Source organism: Anolis sagrei, chromosome 5 (assembly GCF_037176765.1).
Source record: "Anolis sagrei isolate rAnoSag1 chromosome 5, rAnoSag1.mat, whole genome shotgun sequence".
Lineage (NCBI taxonomy): Eukaryota > Metazoa > Chordata > Lepidosauria > Squamata > Dactyloidae > Anolis > Anolis sagrei.
This window is the reverse complement of record NC_090025.1, coordinates 190,098,749-190,119,614: the sequence shown is the minus strand read 5'-3', so window position 1 is coordinate 190,119,614 and position 20,866 is coordinate 190,098,749. Positions and strand designations below refer to the sequence as shown.

The window sequence follows — 20,866 nt, the reverse complement described above, 5'->3', positions numbered from 1 at the left end:
TTGCCTGATTCCGCCATTTTGAAAACAGCGATTCCTAGCGACGCCTAGCAGCATTAACGTACATGTGTGTTGCTCAAAAAAAACTTTGATAGTTTATCTGTCGCTACGTAGCTGTGGTTTGGTTACAGTAAACATACATTCGGCTACAATTAATTTTCTTATTGGCCTATTCATTTTGACTAACCCTGTACAATAAAAACAAGAACAGACATAGTCCCGAGTTATTCACCCATCGAAAGCTTGTCAGAAGAGAAAGGTTTTACAGGCTTTCTGAAAAGCAAGTAGGTCTTGGTTAGAAGGTACTCATAGTGTTGTTCATGTAGCTCTGTAAATGCTCCTTCCATTTCTGTGTTGATCTTGGAGACCACACAGCTTATAAGAATGCATTGGAGAGGCTTTGATTAGTGACACTGTTAACTTTGATACTGTGCTAGAATTAGAAATAATGCCACAATAAAGTTGCCACTTGGTTGCTGCCACTAGGAGTTTTAGACTAAATATCCACATTGTTATAATTTTACAGAGCAGGCTGTCTATAACAGGCCACAGACCACGGACAAAATGCGCCCCCGAGAAGGCAAGGATGCTATTGACGCGTATCAGCTTGTGCAACGGCTTCAGTCTATGGTGAGATGAAACAGAACAGAAGACTCATTTTCCCTTTCTTTGCAGCTCTTTGTGTTTTGATGCTGCTTGCAGCACATCATCAATTTCATCACAATCTTTTTGTTACTGATAGATAACTTAACTTTTCATCTGAACATTAGGAAGAACTTCTTGACTGTGAGAGCTGTTCAGCAGTGGAACTCTCTGCCCTGGAGTGTGGTGGAGGCTCCTTCTTTTGAAGCTTTTAAACAGAGGCTGGATAGCCATCTGTCGGGGGTGATTTGAATGCAATTTTCCTGCTACTTGGCAGAATGGGGTTGGACTGGATGGCCCAGGAGGTCTCATCCAACTCTTTGATTCTATGATTCTGGCCTTAATACCCTTTGTATTGCAATTCCGCAATTACTACTGTGTTTACTCGTAGCTTCATAAGTCAAATATTGCCAAATGTTTAAAAAGCACTTCTACACTAAAAAAATCTGTGTGTTCTGATTAGTGAATGAAGAAAAATCAAATGATTGTTTATAATCTTTTTAAATACTGAAACAAATATATATACAAGCCAAATTGCCCTATTCCTACCAATTTTAGTCAACTTACTAATATGATTTACTATAGACTTTCAAGATCAGTTAATACTACCTATTGTATTGAAATGGAAAATCTGACTGTGCAGACTATTCCAGATTGGCAGATTTTTATGTTGAATCCCTATCTTGTAAGTCATGAATTACATCTATAGTAATAGCCACTTGTAATGAGTTGCTGATATTGAGATTGTCATGAAGTTATATTTCAAAATAATTATAAGAAATCGGAATGTTTTTTAAAGAAACTTTAAAGAAGGTGTTTTCAGCAGAATTTTTCTAGTTTTCTTCCCTTCTCAGATCACTTGGTATTTGTGGTATTTTTCTAGTTTTCTTCCCTTCTCAGATCACTTGGTATTTGTGGCATTTTTCTAGTTTTCTTCCCTTCTCAGATCACTTGGTATTTGTGAATCAAAATCAAGCTGACACTGTTATATGTTAATAATAACAAAGAACTTTTTGAGGTTGCTGTGAGTTTTCCGGGCTGGTTGCTGCCTGACTTTGAAGCTGCAAGGCCATTCAATGCTAATCAAGGTGGCAAATTGCAACATTTACACCGGCCTCAAGCAGACAAGAGTTTTTTCTCCCATCCTGGACATTATTCCGCAGATAGATAAACTCCTCTTGCCCAGTTTCCAACAAATCTCACAACCTCTGAGGATTTATTCCGCTTTGGTTAGACCACATCTGTAATATTGTGTCCAATTCTGGGCACCACAATTCAAGAGAGATATTGACAAGCTGGAATGTGTCCAGAGGAGGGCGACTAAAATGATCAAGGGTCCGGAGAACAAGCCCTATGAGGAGCGGCTTAAGGAGCTGGGCATGTTTAGCCTGAAGAAGAGAAGGCTGAGAGGAGACATGATGAGGGCCATGTATAAATATGTGAAAGGAAGTCACAGGGAGGAGGGAGCAAGCTTGTTTTCCGCTTCCCTGGAGACTAGGACGCGGAACAATGGCTTCAAACTACAAGAAAGGAGATTCCACCTGAACATGAGGAAGAACTTCCTAACTGTGAGAGCTGTTCAGCAGTGGAACTCTCTGCCCCAGAGTGTGGTGGAGGCTCCTCCTTTGGAAGCTTTTAAACAGAGGCTGGATGGCCATCTGTCAGGGGTGATTTGAATGCAATATTCCTGCTTCTTGGCAGGGGGTTGGACTGGATGGCCCATGAGGTCTCTTCCAACTCTATGATCCTATGATTTTATGCCTGCCATAAATGTGGGTGAAACATCAGGAGAGAACGCCTTTGGAACATGGCCATACAGCCTGAAAACCCCACAGCAACCCAATGATTCCACCTACAAAAGCCTTTCACAACACAACTTTTTGAGGACTTTGCAGAGGGTTACATATTCAAGTGTTGGGTTTTTAAAGTTCATTGGCAAGCTTTGTCTGTTTTTTCCCCCCATTACTCTTGTTGAGACCAGGAAAATGCGTAAAGTGAATTTCACAAGCTTAGAATGTACTAAGAGAAAGGAGAAGGGAGCTGTCATCCCTGTCATCTATACACCCAATGAAATAGTGCATATAATTTTGTATAATGCTGCAAAAATACCATATATGTAGTTCACTTAAACCACAATTGGTTGCTTAAGGAATATTGACACTTGAGTCTAATCAATCCTGGTTCATTAATGGCCTTCATTCTACTAGTTATTATGAATGTGACTGTCCTGATCTGAATAGCCTCAGCGCCATTTAATACACATGTTGGTGTCTTTCTTTTTGGTGTAGCGTACAAGGAGGAGGCGAGTCAGAGACCCCTGGGGAAATTGGTGTGATGCCAAAGATTTGGAAGGACAGACATTTGAGGTAACATTACTGAATATTTATTTATTTATTAGTTATTTACCGTATTTATATGCCGCCTTTCTCAGCCCGAGGGCAACTCAAGGCGGTTTACACTCGACACAATTTGATGCCCCCCAACATATAAAATACAATTAAAAACAGCATATAAAATATAGTTTCATAAAAAGTCAATAAAATCGTACATTCTTAATGTCTCCTTACTTAAATCACTATTCAATCGCATCGTCAGTCGTTCCGTGGTCTATCATTGCCTGTTACATTGAGTTTGCAAATGCCTGCTTAAAAAGCCAGGTTTTAACCTTTTTGCGAAATATTAAGAGGGAGGGGGTTGATCTAATGTCCCTAGGAAGGGTGTTCCACAGCCGAGGGGCCACCACTGAAAAGGCCCCGTCTCTTGTCCTGCAAAGCGCATCGGAGACGGAGGCGGGACCGAGAGCAGGGCCTGCTCAGACAATCTTAAAATCCTAGATGGTTCATAAGGGGAGATCTGTTTGGACAGGTAAGGTGGGCCAGAACTATTTAGGGTTTTATAGGCCAAAGCCAGCACTTTGAATTGTGCTCGGTAGCAAACTGTCAGCCAGTGGAGCTGACACAACAGAGGAGTTGTGTGCTCCCTGAATATGATAAAGATAAGTGGACCTTGACAAAAGGTTTCATTTATACTAACCGAGCCACTTGAATAAGCTCCCAGAATCACTTCTAAAAAGTTGCAACTGTAGTAAAGGTAAAGATTTCCCCTTGACATTAAGTTTAGTTGTGTCTGACTCTGGGGGCTGGTGCTCATCTATGTTTCTAAGCCAAAGAGCTGGCGTTGTCCATAGGCACCTCCAAGATCATGTGGCCAGCATGACTGCATGGAGCATTGTTACCTTCCTGCCAGAGCGGTACCTATTGATCTCACATTTGCATGTTTTGGAATTGCTAGGTTGGCTGAAGCTGGGGCTAACAGTGGGAGCTAACCCCGCTCCTCAGATTCAAATAGCTGACCTTTTGGTCAGCAAGTTCAGGACATTTAATCAACTACCAAGCTTGCAAACTTTGAGTTTTGTCTGTTTGTTTGTTTGTTTTGTTAAAAATGTAATGCAACTGTCTGGTTGCTCCTGACACGATAAATAAATAGCAGCTCAGCGGTTTAATCCCCTGCACCACAGGGGGCTCTCACGCTATAGTAGGCCTTCTATATTCACTGGTGTTTGGGGTTCAGGGTCCCAACCAAAGTGACACAGTGGCAATGGCTACTATTATTATTATTATTATTATTATTATTATTATTATTATTTACTGTATTTGTATACTGCCTTTCTCAGCCAATCGGTGACTCAAGGCGGTTTCCAACAAAACAGTACACATAATATCATAAAACAAGTTAAAACATTAAAACGGTATAAAACAACAATAATAATAACAACATCATTACAATCTTATTATCAAGCATTGTCTAGTTCCATCATGAAGTCGTTCAATTTCCTATGTTGTTTACTCTGCATTTGTGGACACTTGCTCAAACAACCATATTTTAACTTGCCTCCGAATCTTTAAAAGGGAGGGAGCCAATCTGATCTCCTTAAGGAGGGCGTTCCACAGCTGAGGGGCCACCCCTGAGAAGGCCCTGTCTCGTGTTCCCGCCAGATGTACTTGTGTTGAAGGGGGGACCGAGAGCACGGCCTCCCCAGATGATCTCAGTGTCCTCGATGGTTCATAAGGGGAGATGCCTTCGGGCAGGTAATTTGGGCCAGAACCGTTTAGGGCTTTAAAGGCCAAAGCCAGCACTTGTGCATTGCAGTAGTCTATACGAGTTGTAATCAGAGCGTGGACTACCGTGGCCAAGTCAATAGTCCACGCTCTGGTTACATCCCGTATAGACTATAACTAACTAGCCACATTGTGTTCATGACAACAGAGCCCTTTTCCTTAAGCTCCTTGCATTCAGTGAGCTTAAGCAGACTTAATTTTCTCTCAGCGTGCTCAGTTACTTTGCCTAATCGAGATGCTTCATTTTCAGCACCTTTCTGCTGAGGAACTAGCGAAAAGAAGAGAAGATGAGAAGTTTAAAGTGCCAAAAGCCAGTAAAGGACAAAGACATGCCAAAAGGTTTAGTTTTTTTATGTCTATAGTGTCTCAGCTTGCATTTATTTTTGCTTATTATCAACACTGGGGGTGATAAATCTTTGTTTAAAACTGAGTGTTCAAAGAAGAAGTGACATATTTTAAAACTTTCCTCATCCATAGCCATGGGCCAACTTCAGCCCTCCCTCCAAGTGTTTTGGACTTCAACTCCCACAACTCCTAACAGCCTCAGGCCCCTTCCTTTTCCCCCTCAGCCGCTTAAGCGGCTGAGGGGGAAAAGGAAAGGGCCTGAGGCTGTTAGGAGTTGTGGGAGTTGAAGTCCAAAACACCTGAAGGGCCAAAGTTTGCCCATAACTGATATATAAACTTGAATGAACTAAAATGGCATGTATTGGAATGGACTATAATAATATTGGAATTGATAACTTGAGTAGTGAAAAAACCTGTGTGACTACATGCTTGTAAATGAGTTTCCCTTCTATTAGTTCTATATCTTCAGATACATTTTCTTTCATTTTATAGTTCCTTTGATCCCTTTCAGCTGATCCCTTGCTGTTCCTTCACAGAAGAGAAACCAGTAAGTATGATTTCAAAGATAAAACAAGAACACGCCTTTGTTTTACTTAAGCCAGCTTTTCCGTTATCGTTTTTATCTTTTTAGGAGCCGTTCCAAGTGAGAGTCACTGCAGAGGCACTTCTGATTATGGATTTGGTAAGAGCAGGGTGCAAGATAAAATTACAATCCTTTTTGTTCTGTTGCATCACTTAAAACAGACCTGGCAGTGCTTTGGTCCTCCAGATATTAACTGGATTTTAGTTAGATGATGGGAGTTGTAGTTCAACACTATGAATGGGTTCCTGAGTTAGTTAGTTCAACAAATTAACCCACTTCTATACATAATAAACAATAAATAAGTTCAGCAAATAATATGATGGTTGAAACTTATTATACAGTGCAAATTCACAGTAATAATAAACAATATTGTATGAATTTTGTACAGTCACTCTAAAATGGTATCGACGCCATGTGTATTTATGTCGAGTTGAACATAAATCATCTGCCTACTCGCAAACAATATTGTGTGGATTTGTACAATCACTCTCCAATGATATTGACGCTGTGTGTTCTAATAATAATCATCATCATAATAATATTTATTTATACCCCACCACCATCTCCCCGATGGGGACTCGGGGCGGCTTACATGAGGCCAAGCCCAAATAACAAATTACAGCAAAATAAAAACGAAAACAATAAACAACATAATAATTACATAAAACATATGAATGCATAATGATAAAAATTACAGTAAACACAATCACAGTGACAATGGGCAAGCTACATGTAATTATTAAAAGAAAAACTGATTAAATACTGATTAAAAACTCGGGTGAAATAAAGAAGAAACAGATTATTTGTGGAGGGGGGCTCATTAAAACGGGGGTTGTAAAATTAAATTTTCCCACAAGGGGAGGGGGGATGTAGACTCCAATGACAAAACGTTGAGGCTAAGCAATAGTGTGAGGTGGTATAGTGTGAGGCGCAGTGGAAGAGCCAGGTTTTTATGTCGAGTTGAACATAAGTCAGCCGCCCACGACCGGTTTTGGCCTTGCTCTAGGCCTTCATCTGGTGGTCTGAAATTGTTATATACATCAACATTGGCTATAAATATATCCATTGAACATAATATACTAAAACACATTTAAAAGTATTTACAAAGTTATAAACTTGACACTAGTTCTCCTTTGAGATACAGATTTTTATATATCATGGGAATCTAGAACAAAGGAACAAAATGTGGCTGTAAGCATTTGCAAGTTGTATATACAGAATATGAATGTTTCATCAAAATATGGACATATTTCACTAAATAAATGTGTACTCACGAGATACTATGCTGTGTGTTTGATTCTAATGCGAGTATGAAAGACGTATGGGAGTTCTCTCAATTTAAAGGGGGAATATGTACGTGAGATGTTAAGGAAACAGAGACTCTCATTTAAAGCTATAGGGATGAAAAATAAAAGATAAAAAATGTAAACACCAGATGGCGCAGTGAGTGTCCTCCATGTACTCAAGTATGGATATTTATTTATTTATTTATTTATTTATTTATTTACCTTACTTATATACCGCTGTTCTCAGCCCGAAGGCGACTCACAGCGGTTCACAACAAATACGAACAGCAAAAATTCAGTGCTACATATAGAAACAGTTAACAACCTAACACATTACACAATTAATAAACAGTTACTACAATACCCATTCATTGTTGTCTTGTCCTCAAAAACATGTTCCAGATTCGTCATCCATTGTTCCATTCCAGTGTTCATTAATCAATCATTGCACTAATTATTCGAACGCCTGCTCAAACAGCCAGGACTTCACCTTTTTGCGGAATACCATTAGAGATGGTGCTAGTCTAATGTCCGTAGGAAGGGCGTTCCACAGCCGAGGAGCCACCACCGAGAAGGCCCTATCTCTCGTCCCCGCCAGCCGAGCTTGAGAAGCAGGCGGGATCGAGAGCAGGGTCTCCCCGGAAGATCTCAAACTCCTGGTGGGTTCATAGGCAGAGATGCGGTCAGATAGGTAGCTTGGGCCGGAACCGTTTAGGGCTTTAAAGGCCAACGCCAGCACTTTGAATTCAGCCCGGTAGCAGATCGGTAGCCAGTGGAGTTGGCGCAACAGGGGGGTTGTATGCTCCCTGCGCTCCGCTCCTGTTAAAATCATGGCTGCTGAGCGTTGGACTAGTTGGAGCTTCCGAGCTGTCTTCAAAGGTAACCCCACGTAGAATGGCAGATTGCATTCACAATTCATCATGTAAATTACCCCTCTACTTGTACAGGTCGCAAAACGGGAGAATTTGATTTCAAATGATAGATGTTGATGTGTAAACAACATTTGGACTATCACAAGTTATCCACCTTCATATGCACACTTTAGTACAGGTTACCTGGTGTGGGGAACTGTACTGATTTGTCAGCTAGTGTTTTCCTGCTGAAACTCAGGAATAATACTGAATAACCCCTTTCTTCCATTTTCTAGCATGCTCATGTGTCCATGGCAGAGGTAATAGGCTTGCTTGGTGGAAGATACTCTGAAACGGAAGGAATAGTTGAAGTAAGTATTATTTTTGGTGATATTTTAAATATCTCTCATTCTAAACCAGTGTGAGTTGTCGCTTGAGAACATAACCTAATGCAGGGCGATCCAGCTTAGAAATAATATATTTTAGGACCACAACTCTCACAATTCCCTAACCAAGATAGTCCAGTTCCCTAAAGCAGTAGTTCTCAACCTGTGGATCCCCAGATGTTTTGGCCTTCAACTTTCAGAAATCCTAACAGCTGGTAAACTGGCTGGGATTTCTAGGAGTTGTAGGCCAAAACACCTGGGGACTTACAGGTTGAGAACCACTGGCTTAAAGGTATGAGATATCCTTTCTGAGCTTGGCTGCTAAGCAGGATCAGGTCGGCTTAGTATTTGGATATACAGCAAGTACTGGAAGCTGTAAGCAATATTTCAGAAGCAGGAACTGGCAAAGTATTCCTTGACTTATGAAATTCATGGTGTCACCGTAAGTTGACCAACAACTTGATATATATACCTTTACAAATAGTCCAAGACCTACATTGAAGAAAAGAATATGTGTGATTTACATGGAATCTATCAGATATACATAATTATTGACTTGTATTTAACACTGGACTCGGATTTCAAAGATACTCCTCCTCATCTTTCATAGTAGGATCCTACAGACCTTAAAATCCATTTGTGAGCATCCGGGTAAGGTTTTTTTGGGGGGAAACTAATACCGTTTGGATTGAAGAGACCATTATTTTTTATTAAAGACTAGCCATCCCCTGCCATGCGTTGCTGTGGCCCAGCCTTTGATTATGTTTTCTTGCCCTGGTGAAGGGAGCTGTACTGGATGGCCTTAAGTATTTTCTGTTGGTCATGGGGGTTCTGTGTGGGAAGTTTGCCCCAATTCTGTCGTTGGTGGGGTTCAGAATGCTCTTTGATTGTAGGTGAACTATAAATTCCAGCAACTACAACTCCAAAATGTCAAGGTCTATTTCCCCCAAAGTCCACGTGTGTGCATATTTGGGCATATGGAATATTTGCGCCAAGTTTGGTCCAGATCCATCATTGTTTGAGTCTGTAGTGCTCTCTGGATGTAGGTGAACTACAACTCCAGAACTCAAGATCAATGCCCACCAAACCCTTCCAGTATTTTCTGTTGACCATGGGTGTCCTGTGTGCCAAGTTTGCTTCGATTCTATCATTGGTGGAGTTCAGAATGCTCTTTGATTGTAGGTGAACTATAAATCCCAGCAACTACAACTCCCAAGTAATTAAAATCATTTTTTTTTAGTGATGGTCACTCCTTGGGTTAGTAGGTGTCTTGTGGCCAAATTTGGCGGCAATTTGCCCAGTGGTTTTTGAGTTATGTTAATCCCACAAACAAACATTACATTTTTATTTATATAGATGTATATAATTATTAACAATAAACAATCATTGACTTTTGATATATTTAATCTTTCATATTGGTTTACTTCAGGTCTGTACAGCAGAACCCTGCAATAGCCTCAGCACAGGGTTGCAGTGCGAAATGGACCCGGTGTCACAAACGCAGGCCTCAGAGGCACTCGCTGCTCGAGGCTTCAGCGTCATTGGCTGGTATCATTCTCATCCTGCCTTTGACCCTAATCCCTCAATACGAGATATTGACACGCAGGCAAAATACCAGGTAATGTCTGGGAGCACAGCTGGCTTTATTGCTAGCTGGTTTCATCATGATTTTTTGTGACGAAAATGTAATAGAGGTTTTAAGTTGTGGCTGTGAGAGCACCGTCTGGTTCATATATTGACCTTTAATAGAATAATGGGCTGCTGTTATATAATGTATTAACATTAAAGGTGGCAGAGTGGGGGATTTATCAGAAGGTTTGTTTAATTCTCACTTATATTTTTTTCCTGCAGAGCTATTTCTCAAGAGGTGGCTCAACATTTGTTGGCGTGATCATAAGCCCTTACAATCGAAACAACCCTCTTCCATATTCCCAGATTACTTGCCTGGTAATCAGTGATGAGACAAGTCCTGATGGATCATATCGTAAGATATTTATGAATCTATTTCATCCTTGTCTTCTCATTTTGATTGAAATTACAATTTGTAAACAGAAAGAAAAAGGAGATAATGTTAGTACAGTAGAGTCTCGCTTATCCAAGATATACTGGCAGACAGAACGTTGTATAAGCGAAAATGTTGGATAATGTTTATATTTTAAAAGGGGAGGGGATAAGTCTTTCTGGCATCTTTAAGACTGATTTATTTTCACATGTTCTTCTGCTTATTTATTTATCATGTCATCAGCAACCATACCATTGTGTTACAATTCTAACAGAACAAAACAAACACACAGATTAAAAAGAAAAAGAAAAAAAAACACAGAGATTTTGCAAATTTGGTATTCTATTAAATGTCCTTTGACCAGGATCTGGCCACTTGGAGTGCCTCTGGTGTTGCCGCAAGAAGGTCCTCCATTGTGCATGTGGCAGGGCTCAGGCCGCATTGCAGCAGGTGGTCTGTGGTTTGTTCTTCTCCGCACTCGCATGCCGAGGACTCCACCCTGTAGCCCCATTTTTTAAGATTGGCTCTGCATATCGTGGTGCCAGAGCGCAGTCTGTTCAGCGCCTTCCAAGTCGCCCAGTCTTCTGAGTGCCCAGGGGGGAGTCTCTCATCTGGTATCACCCATGGATTGAGGTGCTGGGTTTGGGCCTGCCACTTTTGGACTCTCGCTTGCTGGGGTGTTCCAGCGAGTGTCTCTGTAGATCTAAGAAAACTATGTCTTGATTTAAATCGTTGACGTGTTGGCTGATACCCAAACAGGGGATGGGCTGGAGATGTCTCTGCCTTGGTCCTTCTGCTTTGAAATGTCTCTGCCTTGGTCCTTCTTGCTTGGTTCTTCTGCTTTGAAAAATATATAACCCCATTCACACTTACCCTCAAAGGAAAGTAGTAGAAAATCTCTTCTTAAGAAACTTTACCAAGAAAATTCCTGTCTTTGGATTGCCATAAATCGGGCGCAACTTGAAAAGTCATAGCAACAACATGGAAATATATGGGGAGTTTTTTACGGACCTAAAGTTTAACATTTTTATGAAGAAACCAAGATAAATCTCTGTACAGATAGCTGCAAATATATGTTTTAGTAATTTGGATGTGTGGTGTTGGCGATGGCAACATAAGGTATAATCCGAGGTTTACCTTTTTTCTCTGCTTTTGAAATCTGGAACCAGTTTATCAATAAATTATGTTTAAAAGGGCATGCTCCCATTCAAGTTGTAATTTGACTATAAGAATGGAAATAGGAGTTATATTGGGGGAAGCAACCACTACAAATAACAAATATTTTGTTTAAAAAGTTGAGAATTGCTCTCCAAAAGCCATGAAACACCTTCAAGTAAAGTAACACAGCCTCTGAACATCTTATTTTTGTGAAAAATAAAGGCAGAGGTTGGTTGACATCAGAAATGAACTTTCTCATTTCATTATTTCTGATTTTGGAATGGCATATCCTTCATTGAATCTTCGTTGACTCTGAAGCTGCTTATCTTGGATCATGGGCTTGCGTACATTTCCTTACTCCTTTCCATGTGTATGTATTTGTTTCATCTTCTTTTTGGTAAAGATATTTCACACATAGAGCCATAGAATCGTAGAGTTGGAAGAGTCCTTGTGGGCCATCCAGTCCAACCCCCTGCCAAGAAGCAGGAAAATCGCATTCAAAGCACTCCCAACAGATGGCCATCCAGCCTCTGTTTAAAAACTTTCAAAGAAGGAGCCTCCACCACACTCTGGGGCAGAGAGTTCCACTGCTGAACAGCTCTCACAGTCAGGAAGTTTTTCCTAATGTTCAGATGGAATCTTCTTTCTTGTAGTTTAAAGCCATTGTTCCACGTCCTAGCCTCCAGGGCAGCAGAAAACAATCTTGCTCCCTCCTCCCTATAACTTCCCCTTACATGGCCCTCATCATGTCTCCTCTCAGCCTTCTCTTTTGCTGGCTAAACAGCCCAGCTCCTTAAGCCGCTCCTCATAGGGCTTGTTCCGATAAACAAAGGGAAGTGATGCATTTCATAAGAAAAAAACATGCATATTGTATTAAAACGGATTCTTTTGTGTGTGCATGTGTGTGTGTGTGACTTACAGGTCTGCCATACAGGTTTGAAGTCCAAGAAATGTTGGAGGAACCTCGGTGGGAATTGGTATTGGAAAAAACTCGATGGATAATTGAGAAATACAGGCTGTCTCATAGGTGCGTGACTGCTTGGCTTCTACAATTGGTTAATAAACTAAATTAAAATAATTACATCAGTCCTATACATGTATGATCTGATATGGTTTTGACATAATTCTTCCAATAGCTGTGTGCCCATGGACAAAATCTTCCATAGGGATTCAGACCTGACATGCCTGCAGAAGGTAATCATAACACATTCTTTGTTTCTTACCTGAAAAATCCCCCAAACCTTTCTTGTTAACAATAGAAATGTTGTATAGAATTGGAAATACAAAATTAAAAAAACCCTATTAAATTGTACTGTGGATTTAGATGAAAATACAGTAGAGTCTCGCTTATCCGACATGCCGTCTTATCCAACTCTCTTATCCGATGCTCCAGCATTTCTCCTTCAATTAAAGGAGTGCTCCCAACTCTCTCTCCATTCCCAATAAGTGAAAAAGGAAAGATGAGGAGGAGGGGAAGAAAGGGGATAAAGAAGCAGGACTGGAAGTGGAAGCATCCTCCCTCTTTCCCTCGGTGATTTCCACGCTCCTCTTCTGCATCCGAGAACTTCCTCCTGGGCTGCTCTAGTCCCGGGGTGTTGCCTTACCTTAACCCTTTGAGTCCCTGTTAGTATTCTAGGTGTCTAATGCCGCGTCAGACGGGTAACAGTAGAAGACTCCGTATTATCCGACATTTTTGTTTATCCGACATTTTTGCCGGCCGTTTATGTTGGATAAGCGAGACTCTAGTTAAAATCCAATATATACAATTAAATTTAAATTTAAAACAATCCCTCCCCAGAAGCCCACCCACTACTGCTTTGTAGCAGGCACGGGCAAACTTGGGCCCTCCAGGTGTTTTGGACTTCAACTCCAGCCATTCCTAACAGCCGGTAGGCTATTAGGAATGGTGGGAGTTGAAGTCCAAAACACCTGGAGTGTTGTGACACCTGGAGTTGAAGTCCAAAACACCTGGAGTGTTGTGACTCGGTTAGAACCACAGACTAATAGTGTTGTGACTCAGATGGGGTCTCAGAGTGACTTTGACAAGGATGATGGGATTCAGGTTCACAATCAGGTTCAAAATGTTCCTGTTGTAGACAATGAGGAACAGGGTGTGCAAGTTCAGGTTCCCACAGCAGTTTGATACTGAAACTATCCAGGTGCAAATTGACTCAGAAAAGGAGGACAGTTCTCAGCCTGATAGTAAGCAGGAAGGCAACCAGGCTGACACTAACGAGCAGCCTGACCTTGATGAAACAGGAATCTTAGATCGGGCTGACCGTTTGGAATTTAGAGTTCGAAGGAGTGTGAGAATAGCTAACAAGAAGGAGGTCAGAGGCCAAAGAAATGCATTAATGTATTACAAAGGGTATTAAGCAGTGTGTTTGAAAACAAACCTTGGTCAGAGCAACTTTGCGCTCAACCAAGCAGCTTGGGCTCATTTGCCTGGATTATTTTGTAGTTGTTGTGTCCATGGTCTCGGGACTTTGTCATGTCCTCATGAGAGATTGTTTTGTTGGTGACTCTTGGAATCCTGCTTTATAGTGCTATGCCTTATTGATCTTTCGGAACATTACTTGCTTTTATGAAATTCTATTTTTCATTTTTCAATAAACTACAAAGACTTCAGTCTGTGTGCAGTTTTGGTGATTTCAGCAAGGTGAATCTACTCTGAGGTGTGCCCGTGCCTGCTACCTGTTCTAAATAATAATGTATTGAAAGACTTCAATAATAAAAACAAAAGGGAGGGATGGAATGTTTATTTAGGAAGCCAAATACGGTTAAGAGAGAAAGGATGGGGGATGGGGGGGTGGGGTTGGAACAGTTGACATTATTTCATTGAATAATGCCACAATGCTTTACCACATTTCAGGAGTCAGGATAGATGCCTGTTAGGCTTTCTTTATAAATATCCGTATGTTTTGTTTCCATCCATTGCTGTTAAACTAGCTTTTGGAGTGCATGAGGAAGACCCTGGACAGTGTGGCAAATAGCTTCATTGCTGAAGAATTCCTGGCACAACTCGAGAACTTATTCCTTTCAACCTACAAGAATGAGGAGTGGAATGATGCTGCTGAAGAAAATACCACGTGCCCAAACGACCTACCCATATAATGGTACTGAAAAGTATAATCACTCACTTTAAAATAAGGCTGCAATGCACAAGAGTGACAGGATCTATTGTGGCTGAAGAAAATGATACTTAAAGATGAAACGAAGCAATCATGGCAAACTATGTGACCTCTGACATGGACTCCCTACAAACTATGTGGACTCTGACATGAATAGAACCATTGCCCCATGTTGGTAGCTTAGTGATAATATACCAGTTCAATCTGGTGTTTGCAACACTGCTGTGTAGTCTGTTCCATTCTTCAATGGAAATTCTCTGAGGTGTTAGCAAACATATTTGTCCAATTAATAAATTCAGCTGTGTTGTATGTATATTGCCGAGAGCTGAAAGAAAGGAAAGAACAATATCTTTCATGCATGCAAGTGTTAGTATCCCACATGGTCAGTTCCTGCCTTGAGTGTCGGTTTTTGTTGCATGTTCAGTCCAGTCTTGTTAAAATGAACAGCAAATGAAGATCAGAAGAAATACTCCATCATGACAAATCTTGTTAACTAAATACAGATTGTAGATTTACAAAATTGGCTGTGCCTGTAGGATAAGACATTCCTGCTCAGTGGTCAGAAAATGAGGGGGGAAAACACCTGTTGAGCATGGCTTGCTGAATATTATTGAGGATAAAAAAATTGTAAGACTACTCCCCAGAAGTTTAGTATTTATGTACTAAAATAATAATAATAATAATAATAATAATAATAATAGGTTCTTGTGGGTTTTTTCGGGCTATAGAGCCATGTTCTAGAGGCATTTCTCCTGACGTTTCGCCTGCATCTATGGCAAGCATCCTCAGAGGTAGAGGTCCTCTACCTCTGAGGATGCTTGCCATAGATGCAGGCGAAACGTCAGGAGAAATGCCTCTAGAACATGGCTCTATAGCCCGAAAAAACCCACAAGAACCTAGTGATTCCAGCCATGAAAGCCTTCGACAATACAATAATAATAATAATAATGCAAAGACTCTGGCACAAACCAGTAAAGGTGGTCCCAGTGGTGATCGGCACACTGGGTGCCGTGCCTAAAGACCTTGGCCTGCACTTAAACACAATTGGTGCTGACAAAATTACCATCTGCCAGCTGCAGAAGGCCACCTTACTGGGATCTGCACGCATTATTCGTCGATACATCACACAGTTCTAGATACTTGGGAAGTGTCCGACGTGTGATCCAATTCAACAGCCAGCAGAGTGTCTGCTGTGGACTCATCTTGTTGTGTTTCAAATAATAATAATAATAATCTGTTAGGGATACTTTGACTGTGCTTTTCCTGCATGACAGGGGGTTGGACTACATGGCCCATGTGGTCTCTTCCAACTCTATGATATTATTATTATTATTATTATTATTGACATACCTGGTGTTGCTTGGGTATCGTTGGGACTGCTGCCTGTCTTCCTTTCCTTCCCTCTCATAACTTTTCCCTTCTTTTTCTTCCTTCCTTCCCTCCCTCATTTTTCTTTCTCCTCTCCCTTTCTCTCCTTTTTCTCTTTCCTTCCTTCCTTCCTTCCTTCCTTCCTTCCTTCCTTCCTTCCTTCATTTTTTCTTCTTTTCCCCTCATACAACTTTCTTTCTTAGTGACAGCACAGAGGGCCACTTCACCTAGCAACAGCCTTTGTGGTACAGGGCATACACACATGCCTACATTAACTTTTAGATAAATGGATGGATAGATAGATTTCTATTCTCTTTTTATTCAACTGCTTTGCACTTTAATCAAGAGATAAAAGTGGACTATAAATAAGAATAAATACAACAGCAGCAACAACAATAATAGTATATAAAGGACACAAAGGAGCCAAAAACCCTCAGAAGGATTAAAAGAACAATAGTTTCTGGTGGGCCTTATTTTGTGAAGCCAGATCTTGCTATGTAAGTGCAAATTGTAGATTTGCAAACTTTGCTATCAGTGTATAATAAGAAGTTCTTGCTCAGTAGTCAGAAAATGACGAACATAGCTTGCTAAGTATTCTAGAGTAAGAATATTCAAGAAATACATATTAAAATACAAAATATGTAAAAGACGCCATGAAGCCAAAGTAACCCCAGAAGAATTTGGCTGTGCTTGTGGGATTCCTTCTCAGCGGTTAGAAAATGAGAAAAAACCTGCCAAGCATAGCTTGCTGGATATATTATTAAAACTAAAAAATGTAGTAAGACTATTCCCCAGAAATACATACCAAAATAATAATAATAATAATAATAATAATAATAATAATAATAATAATAGTGTATATACACGGCGTTGCCTGGGTATCATTGGGACTGCTGCCTGTCTTTCTCTTCTTTTCCTTCCCTCTCCTAATACCCTTTCCCCTTTTTTTCTCTTTCTTCCTTTCTTCCCTCCTTTTTCTCCCCCCTTCTTTCCCCTTTTTTTTGTTTTCTTCCCTGCCTCCGTCCCTTCTCTTCTCTTTTCCTTTCCTTTCCCTTCTCTTTCTTTCTTTCTTTCTTTCTTTCTTTCTTTCTTTCTTCCCTCCCTTTTTCCTCCCCTCTTCTTCTTTCCCTTTTTTCTTTGTTTTCTTCCCTCCCTCCTCTTTTCCTTTCCTTTCCCTTCTCTTTCTTTCTTCCCTCCTTTTTCTCCCCTTTCTTCTTTCCCTTTTTTGTTTTCTTCCCTCCCTCCCTTCTTTTTTCTTTTCCTTTCCTTTCCCTTCCCTTCTCTTTCTTCCCTCCCTCCCCACTCCTTCCTTCCTTCCTTCCTTTTCTCTTTTTCTCTTTCCTTTGTTCCTCCCTTCACCTTTCCTTCTTACTGACAGCACAGAGGGCCACTTCACCTACCAACAACCTTTGTGGTACAAACATACCTACATGCCTACATACATTGTCTTTGAGATAGATATATTTATATCCCCTTTTATGTCTTGATTCAGCTGCTTTGCACTTTAATCAAGATATAAAAATGGAATATAAATAAAAATAAATACACTAATAACAATATATAAATATATAAAAGACACAACAGAACCAAAAAGCTTCAGAAGGATTAAAAGAAGCATAGTATCAGATGGGCCTTGTTTTGTGAAGCAATCTAAATGTAAATTGTAGATTTACAAAAATTATAGATTAAAAAAAAGATTTACAAAACTGCTATGAGACGTTCTTGCTCAGTGGCCAGAAAATGAGGAAAGGTTACTGAGCGTAGCTTGCTGACTATTATAGAGTAAGAATAGTCCCCAGAAAATTCAAGAAATAACATAGTAAAATACAAAACATGTAAAAGACACAGTGGAGCCAAAAAAGCCCCAGAAGAATTAAAATAACAATAATATTATCGTCCTTGTGAAGCCAAGTCTGTGGAAGCAACTGAAATCCACTCTTACCTACTTTAGTCCTTGGCTTTGCTATGCCAGGTGTAATTAATCCGGCATGCTAGTTGTGCGTCGTGGTATTTAACAACATATCCATTCAAGTATGCATGATAATGCCTTTTTCCCCTAAATGGATTAAGAATATATTCCATCCAGTGGTCAGCATAATAAAGACTCCAGAATCATAGTAAAGTAAGTGAAGTCGTCTCAATGTGGCTGGAATCCTTTGGGTTAATTTCTCCTGAAGTTGACCCATTGAGGAAAACTAGTCCGGACTAAGAAAATGATTTAGTTTTGTCCCTAAATGTTATATCTGTTGCTTATGCTATAACCACTCATTTGTTATAGTGAAAGACTATAGAACAGGCATGGGCCAACTTGGGCCCTCCAGGTGTTTTGGACTACAACTCCCACAATTCCTAACAGCCTACCAGCTGTTAGGAATTGTGGGAGTTGTAGTCCAAAACACCTGGAAGGCCCAAGTTGGCCCATGCCTGTTGTATAGTGTGGTGCCAAGTGATATTTCAAAGATACTTCTTTTTATATATATATAAAAAATAATGTATACATCCATGTTGTAAATGTGTGTTGTAAATATTGTGTATTTGTACAGAAAAGACTCAATATGTTTACTTGACATTCTCCCCCCCCCCTTTCATGTAAAAGCACAGTGGAGAGATGTCCGCCTCGTAATAATACATTTTATCCCAATAATCATGAGTAAAACCCAAAAAACTATGGAAAAAAATTATTCTCGCAGCCATATTTCAATAAACCGTGGAAGTGTTTCAACTGTTATGTTCCCTTTGTTTCAAATGGGTATTTTTGGATAATCAGAAAAAGAGATTTTACATGAAATTAGTATAGATTTCTTCTGTTTTTATGTTTGAAATTTGTGGCCTGCTTTTGAAGACATTGAGTGTTTCTACGCTATAGAATTAATGCAGTTTTGACACCACTTCAGCAAAATCACAAATGGGTCTCGATTTATCTGCAAAGAACAAGTTTTTCAGTGCTTCCAGTCATTTTAATTGTATGTTTTAATTCTATTTAAATATCTGTATATTTAAATATCTGTATAACTGATTTTTTTAAAAAAAATACTGTGGGTCTTTGTGGGATATAAATATTCCTAATAATAATAATAATAATAACTCCATGAAAGGAAAGGAAAAGAGAAGGGAGGGAAGAAAACAAAACTCCATGGACAGTTTCTGGCAAAAATTGAGAGCCAAATTGACAAAGAAAAAACATGGCTGTGGCTCACAAATGGAACTTTGAAAAAGGAGACAAAGAAGGGCCTGATTCTGGAAGCCCAAGAACAAGCCATTCGAACCAATGCCATCAAAGCCAGAATTGAAGTCGACAACAGATCCCAAATGTAGACTCTGCAAGGAAGCAGATGAAACAATAGATCACATTCTCAGCTGCTGCAAGAAGATTGCGCAGACAGACTACAAGCAGAGGCATAACACGGTTGCTCAGATGATTCATTGGAACTTGTGCCACAAATACCATCTGCCAGATTACAGGTTCGAATCCAGAGAGAGCATGGATGAGCTCCCTCTGTCAGCTCCAGCTCTCTATGTGGGGACATGAGAGGAGCCTCTCACAAGGATCGTAAAAATCCGGGTGTCCCCCTAGGCAAAGTCCTTGCAGATGGCCAATTTTCTTACACCAGAAGCGACTTGCAGTTTCTCAAGTTGCTCCTGACATGAAAAAAAACTTGCCCTGATTGATTCTTTTCTAGAATTCCCCTGCTTTTTGAGTGTTGTGCTTTATTTACTGTCCTAATTCTAGAGGATTTTTTAAATAGTGCTAGCCAGATTTTTTTTCATTTTCATGGTTTCCTCCTTTCTGTTGAAATTGTCCACATGCTTGTGGATTTCAATGGCTTCTCTGTGACATGGTGGTGTGAGAGTGGTCCAGCATTTCTGAGTTCTCAAATAAGATGCTGTGTCCAGGTTGGTTCATCAGGCGCTCTGCTGTGGTTGACTCCTCTATTTGAATCAGTCTGCAGTGTCTTTCATGTTCCTTGATTCGTGTTTGGGCAATGATGCGTTTGGTGGCGCAATGGATTAAACCCTTGTGCTGGCAGGACTGAAGACTGACAGATCAGAGGTCGAATATAGGAAGAGCTTGAGTGAGCTCACTTTGTCAGTTCCAGCTCCTCATGCAGAGACATGAGAGAAGCTCCCCTCTGTCAGCACTAGCTTCCCTACCAACCTAGCAGGAATTGTGGGAGTTGAAGTCCAAAACACCTGGAGGGCTCAAGTTCGCCCATGCCTGAGTTAACCTATTGCGGCGCCGCAAATAAATATAGCTTATTAATTATAGTAAATATTAAATAATATGCTATAAATAAAATAAATAAGAATTTTTCCTGTCTCTGTGAAAAGTCCTCAGCCCATAATATAGAATGTTTGGGTTGTTGTAGGTTTTCCAGGCTATATGGCCATGTTCTAGAGGCATTTTCTCCTGACGTTTCGCCTGCATCTCTGGCAAGCATCCTCAGAGGTAGTGAGGTCTGTTGGAAGTAGGAAAATGGGATTATATATCTGTGGAATGACCAGGGTGGGACAAAGGACTTTTGTCTGCTGGAGCTAGGTGTGAATGTTTCAATTGACCACCTTCATTAGCATTTAATGTCTTGGAAGTGCCTGGGGGAATCTTTCTTTGAGAGGTGATTTGATGTGTTAAATAATATGTTATAAATAAAATAAATAAGAATTATTCCTGTTTCTGAAAAGTCATCAGCCCAAAATATAGAATTTTTGGCTTTCCTACTTTTTCTCTCTCTCTCTCTATAATTATAACTATAAATAAAATAAATAAGAATTTTTCCTGTCTCTGTGACAAGTCCTCAGCCCAAAATATAGAATATTTGACATCCCTACTTTAATACACACACACAAATATATATAGTAGGAAAGTCAAAATATTATAAATAATATTATAAATAAAATAAATAAGAATGGTTCTTGTCTCTGTGAAAAGTCCCCATATATATATATATATATATATATATATATATATACACACACACACACACACACACATACATATACA

At 40.0% G+C, this 20,866-nt stretch overlaps 1 protein-coding gene across 2 annotated transcripts in view; it reads left to right on the top strand.

Moving 5' to 3' along the window:
* MYSM1 (Myb like, SWIRM and MPN domains 1) overlaps window positions 1-15,169 on the top strand; it is a 28,059-nt gene extending 12,890 nt beyond the window's left edge. For both annotated transcript variants that reach the window (XM_067469338.1, XM_067469339.1), the window contains 11 exons: window positions 524-627; window positions 2,928-3,005; window positions 5,008-5,096; window positions 5,595-5,649; window positions 5,734-5,784; window positions 8,119-8,193; window positions 9,638-9,826; window positions 10,060-10,192; window positions 12,290-12,395; window positions 12,505-12,562; window positions 14,318-15,169. In XM_067469338.1, the coding sequence (XP_067325439.1) occupies window positions 524-627; window positions 2,928-3,005; window positions 5,008-5,096; window positions 5,595-5,649; window positions 5,734-5,784; window positions 8,119-8,193; window positions 9,638-9,826; window positions 10,060-10,192; window positions 12,290-12,395; window positions 12,505-12,562; window positions 14,318-14,482 (1,103 nt within the window). In that variant the 3' untranslated portion in view covers window positions 14,483-15,169. The remainder of the gene's footprint in view (window positions 1-523; window positions 628-2,927; window positions 3,006-5,007; window positions 5,097-5,594; window positions 5,650-5,733; window positions 5,785-8,118; window positions 8,194-9,637; window positions 9,827-10,059; window positions 10,193-12,289; window positions 12,396-12,504; window positions 12,563-14,317) is intronic.
* Window positions 15,170-20,866: the final 5,697 nt, after the last annotated feature.